We start from the raw sequence: 16,208 nt of genomic DNA on the forward strand, positions 1-16,208 counted from the left end.
ATTGCTGGATCAAAGGATTTGTATTTGCTTTTGTCAATTGAGTGTCAGCTTTTCTGGTGTTAAATACCAGCACAGCATGAGTAAACCTGCCAGCTCCATGAAGTTAGGCATTGTGGGATTGTTGTACACACTGAAACACAGAGCAGAGCTCTGCACCAGGGTGCTGAGGAGAAGGGGAGGTAAAGCATACTGACACTGTCTGGAGGGGAGGTGGCATCAGCCTGTGAGGCACAGGGTTCACTTGTGTGCTCAGCTCACACATTTCCCAGGCTGACATCCTGCTGGGACCAGGGGGAGTAGTCCTGGAGCTGTCCTGGGAAGGTGCAGGCAGCACTGAAGTCACTGTGGTGCTGAGCAGGGAGGGTGTGCCCTGTAGTGGTGACCAGAAGAACTATCTGAAGGGTTCATGTGCTGTTCTGTGTGCTCTTCTGACAGATCACTGCTGAGGGAGGCCCCCAGCCTCTCTCCAACATCATTTTCTCCATTGACAACGAGCACATTGCAGCAGTGAACAGCTCTGGGCTGGTCAGAGCAGTGGCCATTGGCACTGGGGTGGTGACAGGAGTGCTGCAGGCTGTTGATGCAGAGACAGAGAAGCTTGTGGCTGTGTCCCAGGTAATGGTGGTGGTGCTCTTGGCAGGGGGCTGACAGGGGCTCTCTGACTTGTGGCTTTGGCTCTGAAAGGGGGCACAGAGCCAACGTTTCTGCATGAGCAATGTTACCTCGTGCACTTCTCTGGTTTCCTGAAGATGAATACTCCAAATTCCTTCTCCCTGGCCTGTGAACTACACAGGTATTGGCACAGTGGTACTTTGAACAGGTAGGTAAATCTTGCTGTGCCTTAAACCAGAGTCTCACAGATTACCTGGGGGGCTTTTTGACCAGTCTGGTATCTTCAGGATTGGTTAGGTTCAGGATTGGTTCATCTAGAAAAGCCCATCTAGAGAAGCCTTTCCAGCACAGCAGAAAGTTGTCCTTGTCTGCATGTTCCCTCTTAGATCAGGAGGATCCAGAAGGCAGCTGTTGCTGTAAAAAACACACATTGTCTCCTAAGCTGCAGCAGCCTGTATAGAACACTGTCACCCCTTGTTGTGGTCTGAACCCATCTGTGAGGTGCAAGCAGTGAATCCCTGATATTCCCTCAGAATCTGTGTCCTTAGATTTTCCTGCAGCTGAGTGTGGGAGGTGGGCAGGCCTGCAAGGGAGCACAAGTCCCTGGGACTCACATGAGACTCAGAGCAACAGAACTTGGGCCAGATCTTATGACTTCTTCCTTTGAGCTCAGGGCAGCACAGCTGCTGTGAACCACAAAGCTCTGCTGCTTGAAAGGTGTCAGCACAGTCCAGGAAGACATAAAGTGAGTTTTTTAAAAAATAAAATATCAAGAAATCTCCGCTTTTTAATGTCTGACCAGCAGTCTGCCTTAATGGTGTGACAGGAGGCAAAGTGAACTTGAAAGGTCAATCTGCTGCCCAGTGAGGTCCAGGTCTGACCTTTCCTCCCCAGTATATAGCAGGAATAAAATCTATAAGGAATGCCTGGTTATATGAAGAGGAGATATCAGAGTCAAACATCATTCTTTTATTCTCAGTTGTCCCATTTAGTCCTCTACAATCCTCATTTCATTCTAACTCCTCTCCATGTCTTCCTTTACCCCTGGTTTTCTTCATCCCTCTTCTTCTTCCTCTCCCTGTGATCTTGTCTGCTGCTGTCTCTCACCTCTCAGCTCCATCATTCATGTCATCAGTAATTTTGAGCAGATTTCTTTTTCAATTTAGGGGGCATTTTTAAATGCTCTTCAATCAAAATTTAATCCTTTTTAGTTTTTTACAGTCCTACTGAATTTGTCCATCTGTATTTCCTCTGACAAGTTATGATAATCACACGGCAACAGTGATTAGATAATGGCAAGATAGTGGCTATAGAGCCTGAAAGTGAAATCTGGTTTCTGTTTGACAAGTGTTTACAGTGTCTTCCCTTCCTCCTTCCCAGGACAAGGTGGAAGTTGAGGTGGTGCAGCTGACAGCTGTGAGAATTCGGGCACCCATCACACGAATGAAAGCTGGGACTCAGGTGAGCTGGTTTGGATTGGCTTTTGTCCCTTCATGTGTTGGAACTGCAGCTTGTGCTCATTGCTGTCACATTGTCTGCTGACAGCACTGCAGCTCTGGGAGGAGCCATGTTCTTTATGAGAGACCCCATCTCTTGATCAGTGAATTTTAAGTTTAATTCTCTCTGCTGTGGGCAGGTGTTTGGTTTGCATGCTGGCACTACCTAAGCAGGCTGGTTTCTCTCTTTCCAGATGCCAGTTTATGTCATGGGCATCACCAGCACTCAGACTCCTTTCTCCTTTGGCAATGCTGTGCCAGGGTTAACGTTCCACTGGTCTGTCACCAAGAGGGACACTCTGGATGTCAGGACAAGGCACAGTGAGGTAAAGTGTGGGTGTGTGTGCAGTGCATGTGTGTGCAGCTTGGGCAAAGGAAACGGCCACATCAGGGCAATGCAGGGAATATTGCTGCCTCCACTGCCTCAAAACCCAGATCAGTTGTCAGCACCTCGGTGCCAATGTCTGGGCTTTCCATGAGTCCAACTTGAATCCCTTTCTCCTGTCCAAGGCTGCTTTTCAGCTTCCTGCAAACTACAACTTTGCAGTGGATGTTTATGGCAGAGTAAAGGGAAGAACGGGCCTGAAAGTTGTAGTGAAGGTCCTCGATGCTGCAGCCAACCAGTTCCACAACATGGCAAGAGAACTGTCTGATGAGATCCAGATTCAGGTAGGATGATTTTCTACACGGTTCATGCTGAAGTATCTCCTTCAGAGCTGGACTGAAGTATCTGTCTTTGAAATCAGGAATTTGAAATGCAGGAGTAACTTCAGCTTTAGTTTATCTTTGAGTCCTTATTCTTGTTTGTATAATGTTCCTCACTGGGGCTCATTCAGTTCATGGGGGCAGGGGAGTCTGAAGTAACTCAGGTGAATATGGGGTTCCCAACACCTTTTCCCTTGAGAAATCTTCTGTTTTCATGCTAAGAAAATTCCTGAACTTACTACAGTCCAGTTTAGCCATAGCCCTGGAAATAAATACTCTCAGAATAACTTGTAAAAGATACTGGCTCTCCTATTCTCAAATATTCATGTTCAGTTGTCTTGTTTTACCATATATATTATACAAGAGAAGAAAGAATGTTACAGTTCTGTTCGTGTTTGTTTGTTTGTTTGTTTTGAAGATTAAATAAATAAAGTAAATTACTGTCTGCACACAACAGTGGGCCAAAATGCCTCTTATTTTCCAGGTGTTTGAAAAACTTCATCTAATCACTCCAGAGGTAGAAGCAGAGCAGATCCTCATGTCACCAAATTCCTTTATAAAACTTCTGACCAACAGGTCAGTGCTCACTTTCCACACTGTGGCTTGTGTCATCCCTTTATCCAAACTGGAGGGCAGTTAGGTTTAAGGGAGCTGTTTCTGTCTCTCAGTAACACTGTTCATCCATTTAATGCAGAACTTCCCTGCTGGCTTGTGGTATCTTACTGTTCTCTTGGGCTTTGTCAAATCTTGTATTAGATTGTAGCTGGAAAATTCATTCAATATTGGGAACTTTCAGATCCTTTTTTTAAAAGCAGCTGAGCCAGTTAAAGCAGTATCCCGCTGCCTGCTTCCTGTAGAGGTTTTGATGGGAGATTGAGGCTTTGTGGAATATAATTCTGTGTGTTTTGCACACAGAGGTTATGGCTGGATTTTCAGATTAAAATGTCATTTCCAAATGAGAAATTCTTTTTACATAATCTGTTTTCAAAGACTGACATTTTAGACTCATACCAGGCTTGAAATGTAGTTTTCCCAGCATAATAATGGTCAGATAGAGACAGCAGGACACACACTGAGGGCAAAGCTTTAGAGACATTTACATTTTAGGGAGAGGGAACCCATAGTTTCATGGAATCACAGAATGGTTTGTATTGGAAGAGACCCTAAATATGGTTTTACACATTTAAGGAGTTCCTTACTTTGTGTTTTGCTTCAGGGACCGAGTGGCCTCGCTGAGTTACCGTGTCCTGGATGGGCCAGACAAAGTCCCTGTAGTGAAAATCGATGAGAGAGGATTCCTTGTCTCTGGCCCCGCCATCGGATCCTCAACCATTGAAGTGGTTTCACAAGAGTTGTTTGGCATCAACCAGACCATCATAGCTGCTGTTAAGGTACTGTCAGCTCCCTTCCTTTGCAGTTTCCTCTAGTACCTCTTCACTACTGCAACAGGGATTGTTGGCTGCACTTCCTGAACGTCACTTCTGAAAAATGAGCAGTGTAGGAATTAACAGTTCTGAGCTTTGAACCGTGGGACACCAGGGAATGTAAGCCCATCATCTCTGTTCAAAAAATCCTTGAGCCAAGAACTTCCTGCATCTAGCAGCATGAGCCTTGTGATACCCACTGCTCCCCTTCCTCCTATCCCTTTTTACTGTCAGCATCTTCTCGCTGTCCCAGCTAAAGGAGAAAAATGTCCAATTGAATGCTTTAAGTTATTTCTAAGTTTAACTCCTGTAATCACTGTGAAGGAGCTTGGTGGATTTTTTTATTTTGAATTTTGGTATTTCCCATGGTGTTCAGCTTTGCCTGTAGGACAGGGTGTGGATCTGTCCTCCTGGGTGGGGAATGAAACAAGAAATGGGGGCCCAGTGTCACTAAAGCCACCCCTGCTGTGAGGTGGTGGCAGTGAATTCTCCAGCTCTGTTACTGGTGACCCTGTTTCTTCCCTTTGGCAAGTGAAAGATGTCTGATGAGTTTGGGGTGGCTCAAATGCCATTTAGTCAGCACCCAGTGGGACTGAAGTCAGATCCTCCTGTATGAGTTTGTCCTGTACACAGGATGGTGATACAGAGCTCTCTGTAGTAGAACCCATCTCAGTTCAGCACCTTGTACAGCTTATTTTTTCTGTACTTACTACAACTGTAGTGCCTTTATGGAAATGATATTTTTGACCTCGTGAGGTAACACAGTTCATTTTATGGCTGAAGAGCTGAGAGAGCTTGAGAGGTTTTGCCAAAGGTTGTGTCAGAGAACTTGTGACAGAGCTGAAGATGAGCTTGAATCTATTGTGTCATTCTAAGGCAAAGCTCTCTCCTTCACTTTGTCCTTCTTTCATAAGATCTGGTGTTGTCTGTGTACAAGTGTACACAATTAAGAACCAAACTGCTGCAGCAGCATCACTTAATACTGAGCCCTTGAACTTGGCTCAAAGAAGGGCTCTTACATAAGCCAGGGAGAGTGGGGGAAGAAGGAGTGACAGTGAGCTTAGCCTGGGACCAAGCTCAGCACTTGCCTGGACCTGCTGCACTCAGTACTTTATTTTATTTTATTTTATTTTTTCTTGAATTAAAAAAAAATACATCAAAACCTGAGATGCTTTAACAGTAAAAGGCTGTTTTCATCAATATTAAATTTAGCAGTTGTCCCTTGTGGGATAGTTGCTGAGATTTTAAAGTAAAGCAAGCTTGATAATCTGTCAGGGAAATGGGGTTTTGTTGGCTTGTAACCACAGCTTGTTGGACAGAGATCTGTGTGCACAGAGATTTTAACTGATGAAACCAGCCCGTGGAGCAGACAGTGGGATATACTGATGTTATAGCCCTTTTTTTTTTCTTTTTTTTTCTTTTTTGGATTCACCAAAGATGTATTTTGCTGGAGGCCAAATTTGTCCTTTCCTTTTTAAGTTCTGACATGTACATTTTCAGATTGCAGAGTTTTACGTTTTAGCTGAGCCTCTTAGGTCAGGAAAATAAAGGGATTTTTCTACAAGATAAGCTTGAGGCCTTCTTTTAAAATAGTTTTTTCAATATATTTGAGGGGTTTTGCTTCCTCTGCCCTTCTATGTTTTATTTTCCAACAGCTGTAACAAAAAGAGCAGATATAATTACTTTTGTTGGGTAATTTTGCTCGTTAACCTAGGTAAGTTAATCAAGAGTAGTAATATGCTATTTAAAAGCCAAAATACTAGGTTGTCAAGTCTTTGTCTTCAGAAAGCCTTTTTTGACTGGAGTGTTACTGCAGAAATGTGGGGGTGTGCACATATGGTTAATGGAGCAGACTCTCCTGAGGAGTTCAGAGCAGTTCCCAACTTGTGTCTTGGCTGAGGAGAGGCACTGAGGGAAGCAAGCTCAGCCTGCTGAGCCCCCAGGGTTTGCCAGCTGCCAGCTCTGCCTGGAACAGCTTGGCTTTCTCACCTGCTGCAGGGGAGCTGGGCAACAGTGACTATTCCATTCCCTCATTCATACATTGTGAGTTGCCCTTCTAATACCTGGGCAATGAATTGCACCTTTTATTTCAGGAGTTATTAGGAGACAGGACATGGGGCCACTTCTTAACAGTTTGAATTGATAGAATAGTAATGTGTTCTCTGAAGTGTGTTTGTGATGTGTGTTTCTACATGATTATTGCCTGTTTCAGTTCCCTGTGGTACTAGAAAAAAAGGGCTAAGAAACACCAGCTGTGAGGGTACAAAGCAGAGAGAGCCAGGCTTTTCTCAGCCATGACAGGGCAAGGGGAACACACAGGAAACACAGTCTGAAGATGGGGCAGCACTTTTTACTGGGGTGGCTGTTGAGCACAGAGTGCAGGAGGCTGTGGAGTCTCAGTCTGAGATGTGCAAGAGCTGCCTGCACATGGTCCTGGCCCTGGGTAACCCAGCTGGAGTGGGGGGCTGGACTAGACAGAGTCTGAGGCCCCTTTCAGCTGTGAAATGGAGATACTGATAACAACAGCTGCACGTGTCAGTCCTGGCATGTGGCTAAATGCAAATAGCTCATAAAGGCAGCTCTGGATATTTACATAAAAAGAACTCTTTTAGATTATTTTTATAGGGGAATCATAAAAAGCAATTTAACTTTCCTTCTCACTGCTGATGTTTTTCCAGGTCTGCCCCATCTCCTACCTCAGGATCTCCATGAGGCCCATTCTGCTGACCCAGAACAGAGAGTCACTGCAGGCCCTGCCCCTGGGTGTGACACTGACATTTACAGTCCATTTCCATGATAACTCTGGAGATACTTTCCATGCACACAATGCTGTGCTCAACTTTGCCACCAACAGGTGGGTGTCTGTCATGGGGGGTAATTACAGAGAGCAAAGAAAGGCCAGACACACATAGAACAAGGATGGTTCCAGAGATACCAAGTGAACATGCAGCTTGGGCTGGGATTAGCAAAGCAAGGGTTGTGTCTTTGCAGCCTTCAGAGGCAGTGGCAGGAAGGAGAGTTGCAGTTAGCAATCGATATTCCCTAGCCATGGAAAGCTGCCCAGATCATAAGCATGGTCCCAGTGGGGCCTGCAGGAGCTGTGCTCTGCTCTGAGTGACTCTGAATCATCCCCCTGCATGCAGCAGTGGCCCAGAGAAACAACTGATCCATCAGCATCTGCCTCTCCCAGTGCTGTGTTCCACTGACTCACTGAGGGCTTATGTAAGGTGAGGAATGTTCTGGGTCAGGGGCTGTCTCCTCAGATAGGCTTGTGCAGCCTTCCCACAGCAGGGACAAGCCTCAAAAGGCCTTTGGTCTCTGCCTCACAGAAGAAATGCTGTGAAGCAGCCTCCTGTAGTCTTCAGTAAAGTACCAGTAATGAAACACAGTTTGTTTTCTGCAGAGCACCTTGCTGAATTTGGATAAATACCAGAACTGGCCATCCAATGGCATTATGTCTGGGAAGCTGCATATTGGTGTTCAAATTTCTTGGCTTCTAACTCCCTTGAGAAAAGGGAAAAGAGACAGATTATGTCATTCTAAAGCTCTACAATTCTCACAATTAAGAAGTAGTTTTCATGCATAATTATGATCTCAGTATTTCCTCAGCATCGTGGTGAACTGAGAACTGTAATTTGCCTCAGTGGCACCTAAATAATTTTTATAATTTCCTTACTTTGCTGGACTTCATGAGAGGATTGTTCCTGAAAACAAGTCAGGCAGCTGAAGGGTTTGATAGCTCTCCTGTTGGAGAGACAGTGCCATTGCCATTGCCAAGCCTTCCCTGATGCAGCAGCACTTGTGTTTGTGTGCAGAGACGACTTCGTGCAGATCGCCAAGGGAGCTGCCAACAACACCTTTGTGGTCAGGACTGTGAACGTGGGGCTGACCCTGCTCAGGGTGTGGGATGCAGAGCACAGTGGCACTGCAGACTACATCCCCCTGCCTGTGCAGCATGCCATCTTCCCAGAGCTCCCAGACGTGGTGGTGGGGGATGTCCTGTGCCTCAGGACCTTGCTGACAGCCCAGGAAGGTGAGTGGCCTCCAGCTCTGTGGGTTAGCAGCCATTCCATGGGACACCAGGCTCAGCAAAACTACATGCATAATTTACCATGTTTGTTCAGAATCAAATGTCACTGTTCTTGTTAATGATAAAAATAGGTTTGATCAACTCCTCTAATTTTAATTGCACCGTGCAGTACATCTCTTGTTTTGAATTCCTGAGCATCATCACGCTTCAGACATTTCTATTCCATTGGCTGGAAAGGCTTGGTTCTGTGGGACTCCTGCAGAGTCAGGCCTGCCTTCACTCACTCTGATTGTTGCTATTACTGGGCTTGTGTCAGAATAACTCTCAGACACCAGAGTGGTTCCTGGGCACTGGGAGGGGTGTGCCCTGCCTGGCAGTGGCACTCTCAGACACCAGTGCCCAGGAAATGCTGCAGTTGGCAGCAGGGTGTGAGCAGTGCCCCTGTGGTGTTTTCCAGGCCTGCCAGGTGTGTGGAGCTCCTCCTCAAGTGCTCTTCTTCTCATGGACCCCAAGGCTGGCGTGGCCCTGGCGAGGGATTCTGGGGTGGTCACTGTCTACTATGAGATCCCTGGGTTACTGAAAACCTACAGAGAGGTGAGGCACTGTTCTGTTCCTGCTGAGATTGGTTTGTTTGGGGTGGACCTCACCAAACTGTATTCTGTGGAATTTTATTTTGTTATAAATATTTAGAAATGTTTTTAGAAATGCAGATGGTTGGGAAGATGGTTGGTATGTGGCCAAAAACATCATGTTTTTTTTTTTAAAACATCTGGCTAAGGAGGAAAATGTAGCATAGCCATTTTGATTTTTCACCTCTACTGTTCTTATATTGAACATTTTGATTCCGTTGTTGGCCAAGTTGTTTCCAGGTGCTAACCAGTTTTTGAGTATGGCTGCTGTTATGAATGAAGCTTCACTGCAGGATGAGTTGCCAGCAAGAACTTGCTCAAGTGATGTGCCATGCATCACTGATCAGAAGTACTCCATTAAATTATTTTGTTTATCTGCTATGCAATCGTACTGTTGACATAATCCACTACATCAGCCAGCATAAGCACTAGACATTCTTTTTAAATTAAATTTAGACATAGAGCTTTATGCATATTAACTTCTGGGGGTTGGGTAGGAAGACAAAATGTTTTTGCTAGTTTAAATTGCTTGGAAAGGCAGTTTCTAATATTAGAGAAATGTGGGATTTCAAAGAAAAACATCACCTGGTGGAGTCTTTCACAACCAATCCAGTCTGGTTTTGCCTTAATTTTTATTTGTTGAAGCAGTTTTTGGTAACCATGTGCTTCATCCTTTTTTCAGATCTTGATAAATGCACCTCAGAGGACCACAGCAATGCATGTCAGTGGCATGCAGACAAGCTTGCAGGGAGCAGCAGCCTCAAAAGTCATAGTTTTAATTGGGGAAACAAACAAAAATTTGAAAGGTATGATTAAAAAATACTTATGCTGATGGTTTATTGTGTGTTTATGGATTCATGATGCTTTGGTTTATGTTAGGGGGGGTTTTGTTTGTTGTTTAAGGGTAACAAGGTCCCCAGGAACCTCAAATGCCTTTCTGGAGTCCCAGGAGCTCTAGGAGCCATGGGACAGAATTTGGAAGGTGTTCTGGAGCACTATTAATATTTCACAACTAACAAAACCAGTAGATTTCAATAGAGGCACCATTTTTGATCATATGAACAACAGTTAATGGGCAATCAGCTAATTGCTTATATGTTTAATTGCAATTGCCTTCTTGGAGTTCTTACATTTTCTTACTTAGTTACCATCCTTAAATCTATACAGAACTTACCACCAGTTAGAATCAATACAAGGATTAATCATCATATTGTGTCCTCTATTTAATGTGCTGTATTTTGTGTGACTATAGATCCTTTTGGCTTCTAGTTTAACAATTAGCACTTCTTCCAATAGTATTTTATTTTGCCATGTGTGAGTTCTTAGCCTACCAGAAAAATCATCTCACCAGATACTAAAATCTAACTTAAAGCTGCTAGAATCATATAAATTATTCAAGAGACATCTGAGCAGAAAATTTTCTGCAGCTAATTCTTTCCTGTAAATAAATTATTCTTGTCAAGAAAACCCCACAACATATAAAATTTTCATTGCTGTCTCTTTGGGATTAAACCCTGAGCAAGGGCAGCTGTCTGTGATTTCCAATGATTTTAAGATCCTCTCAACTTTGTGAAACTATTTCAGAAGGTGGTAGAATAACCCAGTGCTGCAAGTCATGATTTTGCTTTTAATTAATTCAACTTAATTAGTTACAATTTTATTTTGTAATTAATCAGAGATGAATTGTTTCCTTCCTCCTAGGGGAGTGTTCACCTGCTCAGACTGAAGCCATTGCTGAGTTACAACCCCAGTCCATTATCAGTTGTCATCTCGATTTTAACAGTGATGCCTTTGACTTCCCAGCACAGGATATTTTTGTGGCAGAACCTGGGTTTGATGCAGTTTCAGGTAAGATGTGACAAGATGCCACTGCAGACAAACACAAGCTCTTTGGTCCAGCAGATTCCACAGAATCCCAGCATCATGGCTTGGGTTGGAGGGACCTTAAAGCCCATCCTGTGCCACCCCTGCCATGGCAGGGACACTTTCCACTGTCCCAGGCTGCTTCAAGCTCCCAGCCTGGCCTTGGGCACTGCCAGGGATCCAGGGGCAGCCACAGCTGCTCTGGGCAGCTGTGCCAGGACCTCCCCAGCCTCCCAGGGAAGGATTTCTTCTTAACATCCAATATAAACCTCCTCTCTTTCCTTCTGAAGCCTCTGGGCTTTGCTGTGTAGGAGCTCAGGCCTCAGTGAGTTGCTCACATGGACACTTCTTGTTTCAGTTTCTGCCTGTGACAAAATCTTGTGTTGGTTTTCAGAGAAAGCCAGAAGTGACTGGCAGCTCACTTCATGTTTTGCAGAGTTTTTGTAGGAAGAAGCAAAGGAACAGTCAGGTGACAAGTATTCCAAAAGTGGAATGTACTCCCAAAACATCATGAACTGGGTCTTAAAAAGGGGGGAAATTGCCAGACACTGTGGAGGTGGAAAGAAAATTGTCAAGTCTACAAAATGTGTTGATGTTTTGAAAGTGTAACTTGATTTAGAAGAGCAGCAAACCACCACGGGCTTTAAGTAAAGAACATTCATTATCTGTTAGATTCATCCCTGCACCTGTTGTGTAAACCCCTATTCTGCCCTCCATATGTCTCTGTTACTCAGCTAGGGGAAGAAAATAAGGGGAAAACATGCACCTGGCAAGTTCTTGTTACTGATGCTTTTTATCTTCCATTCTCTGGGAAGTTTTTACTACCTTTACTGCTAATAACAGATTAATTGGCCCCATGTGAGACTAGAAACATGGTGGATATATACATTTTAAAGGAGCTTTTATGAATAAACTACATCTTCACAGACTTGGTGATGGTAGGTGGCTAAAATTTTAACACTAGTTGAAAAGAATATGGAATAGGATTTTCAATCTTGTTTTCAGTAAAGCTTTTCAGTGTTAGTGTGTTATGTTCAAAGTGGAACTGAGTCTTGTGACTGTGTTCACAGGGGTCTGAGGATGAGGGAAGAGACAAGGATCTGACTCCATGTTTCAGAAGGCTGATTTATTATTTTATGATATATATTATATTAAAACTATACTAAAAGAATAGAAGAAAGGATTTCATCAGAAGGCTAGCTAAGAATAGAAAAAGAAAGAATGATAACAAAGGCTTGTGGCTCGGACAGAGAGTCTGAGCCAGCTGACTGTGATTGGCCATTAATGAGAAACAACTACATGAGACCAATCACAGATCCACCTGTTGCATTCCACAGCAGCAGATAACCATTGTTTGCATTTTGTTCCTGAGGCCTCTCAGCTTCTCAGGAGGAAAAATCCTAAGGAAAGAATTTTTCATAAAAGATGTCTGTGACAGAGTCTCAGTGACATATTAGAATAAAATGTGACTGGAAGTTACTATAGCATAGTGGTTGTTTTCATGATGCTCAGTTTGGGACAAGGAACAATTCTGTAGTTGTAGTGCTGGGATTGTGATGTTGGACTCCACAGCCCCACTGTCCCAATCCATGCGTGCTCTCCTCATCACTGCTGCTTGAGCTTTACCACCTTTCCTGGCTTTTCTCTGAAGATGTCCCAGCAACCTCGCTGTGCATGGAGAAAAACCCTCAAAGGTGAGCAGCTAGCAGCCCCAGCTGTCTTGTTCCTGCAGGACACTACACATGCTCCATCAGGATGCACAGCCTCACTGACAAGCAGCTGAAGCACCTGAGCAGGGGCAGGGCCTCTCTGCGGGTGACGGCGGCGCTGCGGGGCCGCGCGGGGCCCGGGCAGCAGCTGGGCACCGAGCTGCCCTTCAGCCGCTGGTTCTACGCTGACCAGGCTGAGATGCTGCTCAGCAACCAGGACATGAGCTCTGTGCTGAAAGTCTTTGGTGCCAGTGAGATCCTGGATAGCCTGGAGGTGAGTGTGTTCCCAGCTGAAAGCATTCTGAGCTCTCACAGGCAAGGCACTCCCTGCCATCTTTGCTGTGTCAAGATTTGTTCCTGAGATGATTTGGAAATGCTCATCTTGGAATGATGATTCTTCCTCAGTTTTCACTTTTCCAGGATCCCAGAATGGTTTGGGTTGGCAGGGACCCTAAAGCTCATCCTGTTCCAATTGCTGTGGGATGCCACTCACTCACTGGGTTGCTCAGGGGCCCATCCAGCCTGGCCCTGGTTTTTGGGGTAGTACAGGTGTATCAGGCTCACCTGGGCCTGCAGCCTGGCACGTGAGAGACAGCTCATGGGTCAGGAAGCAAAAACCTGCTTGACCCCTGTGCAGGGGGAGTCTGGCCCAAGTATGTGTGTGACTGACTGCCCATAGCTCACACAGCCCATTGAGGGTCTGTGGGGTTTGGCTGTGTGGGGTTGGCCCAGGCCTGTGGAAGGGACACCCCTGGCAATAGGCAGGGGGAAATGCTGCAGGTGTCACTGTAAGGGTGCACCTGACTCCTCTGGAGGGGTGAATTGCTCAGTGTTTCTGTGGAATCCCCCAGTGCTGGCAGCTGGCCTGGAGGAGGGAGCTGTACTGTGCTGTGCTGTTCCCAGCAGTCTGATCCAGGTTGGATGTTCCTGTGCAGGTGAAATGCGAGTCCCCAGCAGTGAAGGTGCTGGAGAAGGAGAAGTCCTATGGGCTGCCCAGTTATGTGGTGTACACTGTGAGCCTGGCTGATCCCAGAGTTCCCAGCCAGGGCTCCCTGTCCACCACTCTGACTGTCTCCAGTCCCATGACAGACCAGTCCATCACCATCCCAGTGACAGTGATCTACCTGACTGACAGAACCACTGCACCCATAAGATGTAAGTTTAGCTCTGCACTCTGCATGCCAAAGAAACCTTTAACTTCTCTGATGTTTATGAGGTTAACTCTTAAAGCAGATTGGAGAAGATGCTCCTTTTAACTCAATATTGCCTCCTCTTGATCAATTCTGCAGATGAAGCCACTCTCTTCCAGCAGTTTGTTGAGTCTTACCAGGTGATGATCTTCACACTTTTTGCACTCTTAGCAGGGACAGCTGTTATGATCATAGGTAAGAGAAGGAAAGATTGCACAAGAATTTTTTTTCCATAGCTTCTTACAGTGTGTTAACTGTGAGATAAAAAGGAATAATTGCCGTGTGAAATTATTTTGGTTTGTTTTTCAACTGTCTTGCAGCCTACCATGCATTTTTCTCGAATGAGCAGCACAATCAGCCAGTGTTCCACCCAAGGACAAGTCTTCAGCACACCCCTAACAGTAAGCAGCTGTTACCCAGTTAGAAGTGAATTCATTGATTAGTCTGGCAATTGCACTGGAATTGAATGTGGGAAGGTCTGTAATCAGGAGTGGCAATGAAGAATAATTCACATACTTAGAGATTTGTTAAAGTTACAGTGATCTGCAGGCCTGGTTGTAAACACAAGTTTACAAGTTTATCTGAATCTGCCTGGTGATTCAGATAAAATAAGGCAAATTCAAGTGACTGTCACTTGCTGAGGGGAAATGTATTGTGCTCCCCTCGGACTTAAGTTCTGAACAGGAAGACCCACAAACTTGTGATACTTGCAGGATACCTTTTCAAGAGGCACTGAGCTACAGGGATGATTTCACTTGGGATGGACCATCAGGTTCATTGCCAGTGTTCAGCAGATGATCAAGAGCAGTTGTTGGTTCCTTCTCCCACCATTCCCGAGCCTGATTGTTGTTCTCCTTCCCGTGTTTCAGGTTCCATCGTGTCACCCGCACATTCCTTCAGCTCCCAGGCCTCCAGCAAGCAGAGCAGCCCCGCGGCGCCGCTCTGGAGCACGGGCTACGCCTCTCGCTAGGGGCAGCACCTGAGGCTCCTCCTCCTGCAGAGAAAAGAAATGATCAACTCAGTGCCTTAGCGAGCTTTAGCAGTCGGGATGTAATTCAGTTCCAGGTTTGCTCTGGAATAGAACTAGGTCCTTAATTTATTTATTTTTTTTTACTATTTAGGGCTCTTTAAGTTTATGTTTTTATGTCAGTGCTTCAATTCTCAAAAGCTTGTTTTATCTGTTGTTTTTTGCTGCCTGCACAAAAAGCAGTGTTTATGCTAGTGGCTTTCTTGCACTCTTGAAGCAACTAGAAGTTATATCTTAATTAGAGTGATAACAATTTTTTATTTACTTTTTATAAAAATTAGATGTCTTTCCAATGAACTTTTTTAAGAAAAGGGAAATTAGAAAAACAAGTGAAATATGAGCCAAAAATTGGAAGGATTGTATATTTCAAAGAACTGGTTTTTATTTTGTGTTCCAAAAACTCGGGAATGTATTGCACTGACAATGTTCTTATGTTTAGCCTTACACTGGGATTCACCAGCACAGCATGCTGGTTTAGCATGAGGAATGCTGGAACAACTGTGAATAATTTAGAAGTTTTTTTTACAACAACGATTAGAAAAGGAAAAAAAAAAAGAAACCCAGAACTTAGTGTGAGTTCCTTTGGGTACAACTGCAGTATTCCTTGGTACTGTAAGCACTTTTCTGAGCTGGGAGTGTGAAAGCATGTGCCTTCCAAGTGCACCTTTCTTCTGCTAGGAATCCTTTATTTTGAGGATAGAATCACTTCCCAGTCACTTTTATTTGTAAGCAGGGTTTTGCAGCTATCAGATAAGGATTTTGTTTACATGCAACAAGCATCCCAGTTTTAACTGTGAATAATATTCTGGCTGTCTGAACTTTCCTAAGGACCATAAGGAAAGTGAAATAACAAAACACTTCATGCAAAATACTTTGTGTGCAGAACTATGCAGGCAAATAGATGAATGGAATGCAAACCCAGTGCATGGCATAGAGTTTTGGTTTCTCACAGTGTTAAAAACAAAAGGATTGTTACATGTAATTGTACTGAGTTACTGGCTAGTTTTGGAGAAATTGTGCCTTAAGTGCTAGTACTACTTAAAAAGGTCAGTTTGGATGTAGATAATCATTTGAATCTGTATTAAAGCTTTTTAAGACTCCTTTGTTTTGAATTTTCTTGTGGTATGGTACAGTATGAACAGTATGCTAGACTGTTCAGAATCTAGCACTGGACTATATTATTTAAATCTGTATTATTTAATAAAGCTTTCAAAGATTCCTTTATTTTGCTGTTGATGGAATTTTCTGTGGTTTGGCTGTTTAGAATTTAGCACTGGGCTGTTGTTTGAACTTCACTTCCTGCAGCCCCTCAGTGTTTGCAATCACGATTCTCCGATCTTAATTTTCTCTTCTGTTGAAAATGTAATGTTTTTAAATATTTTGACAGTTTTTCAACTAGTATTTGTTGTCAGGGATTTCTCCCAGTTTTCATTAAGCATCTTCAATTCCTGCTGAAATCAGTGATGACTGTAGAAGCAGCTCTCAATTTTCCAGGTTTGTTCAAACTTCCCATTTTGCTCATT

At 44.3% G+C, this 16,208-nt stretch overlaps 1 protein-coding gene across 1 annotated transcript in view; it reads left to right on the forward strand.

Moving 5' to 3' along the window:
- NUP210 (nucleoporin 210) overlaps positions 1-15,909 on the forward strand; it is a 49,329-nt gene extending 33,420 nt beyond the window's left edge. The window contains exons 25-40 of the mRNA XM_071418851.1: positions 436-615; positions 1,993-2,073; positions 2,303-2,434; positions 2,619-2,777; positions 3,298-3,389; positions 4,030-4,204; positions 6,916-7,091; positions 8,053-8,270; positions 8,725-8,861; positions 9,579-9,702; positions 10,598-10,744; positions 12,492-12,742; positions 13,404-13,623; positions 13,758-13,853; positions 13,979-14,059; positions 14,528-15,909. Coding sequence (XP_071274952.1) covers positions 436-615; positions 1,993-2,073; positions 2,303-2,434; positions 2,619-2,777; positions 3,298-3,389; positions 4,030-4,204; positions 6,916-7,091; positions 8,053-8,270; positions 8,725-8,861; positions 9,579-9,702; positions 10,598-10,744; positions 12,492-12,742; positions 13,404-13,623; positions 13,758-13,853; positions 13,979-14,059; positions 14,528-14,628 — 2,370 coding nt within the window. The 3' untranslated portion in view covers positions 14,629-15,909. The remainder of the gene's footprint in view (positions 1-435; positions 616-1,992; positions 2,074-2,302; positions 2,435-2,618; positions 2,778-3,297; positions 3,390-4,029; positions 4,205-6,915; positions 7,092-8,052; positions 8,271-8,724; positions 8,862-9,578; positions 9,703-10,597; positions 10,745-12,491; positions 12,743-13,403; positions 13,624-13,757; positions 13,854-13,978; positions 14,060-14,527) is intronic.
- Positions 15,910-16,208: the final 299 nt, after the last annotated feature.

Source organism: Agelaius tricolor, unplaced genomic scaffold (assembly GCF_023055355.1).
Source record: "Agelaius tricolor isolate 1412-34295 unplaced genomic scaffold, bAgeTri1.0.p SCAF_93, whole genome shotgun sequence".
In the NCBI taxonomy this organism is placed as follows: Eukaryota; Metazoa; Chordata; class Aves; order Passeriformes; family Icteridae; genus Agelaius; species Agelaius tricolor.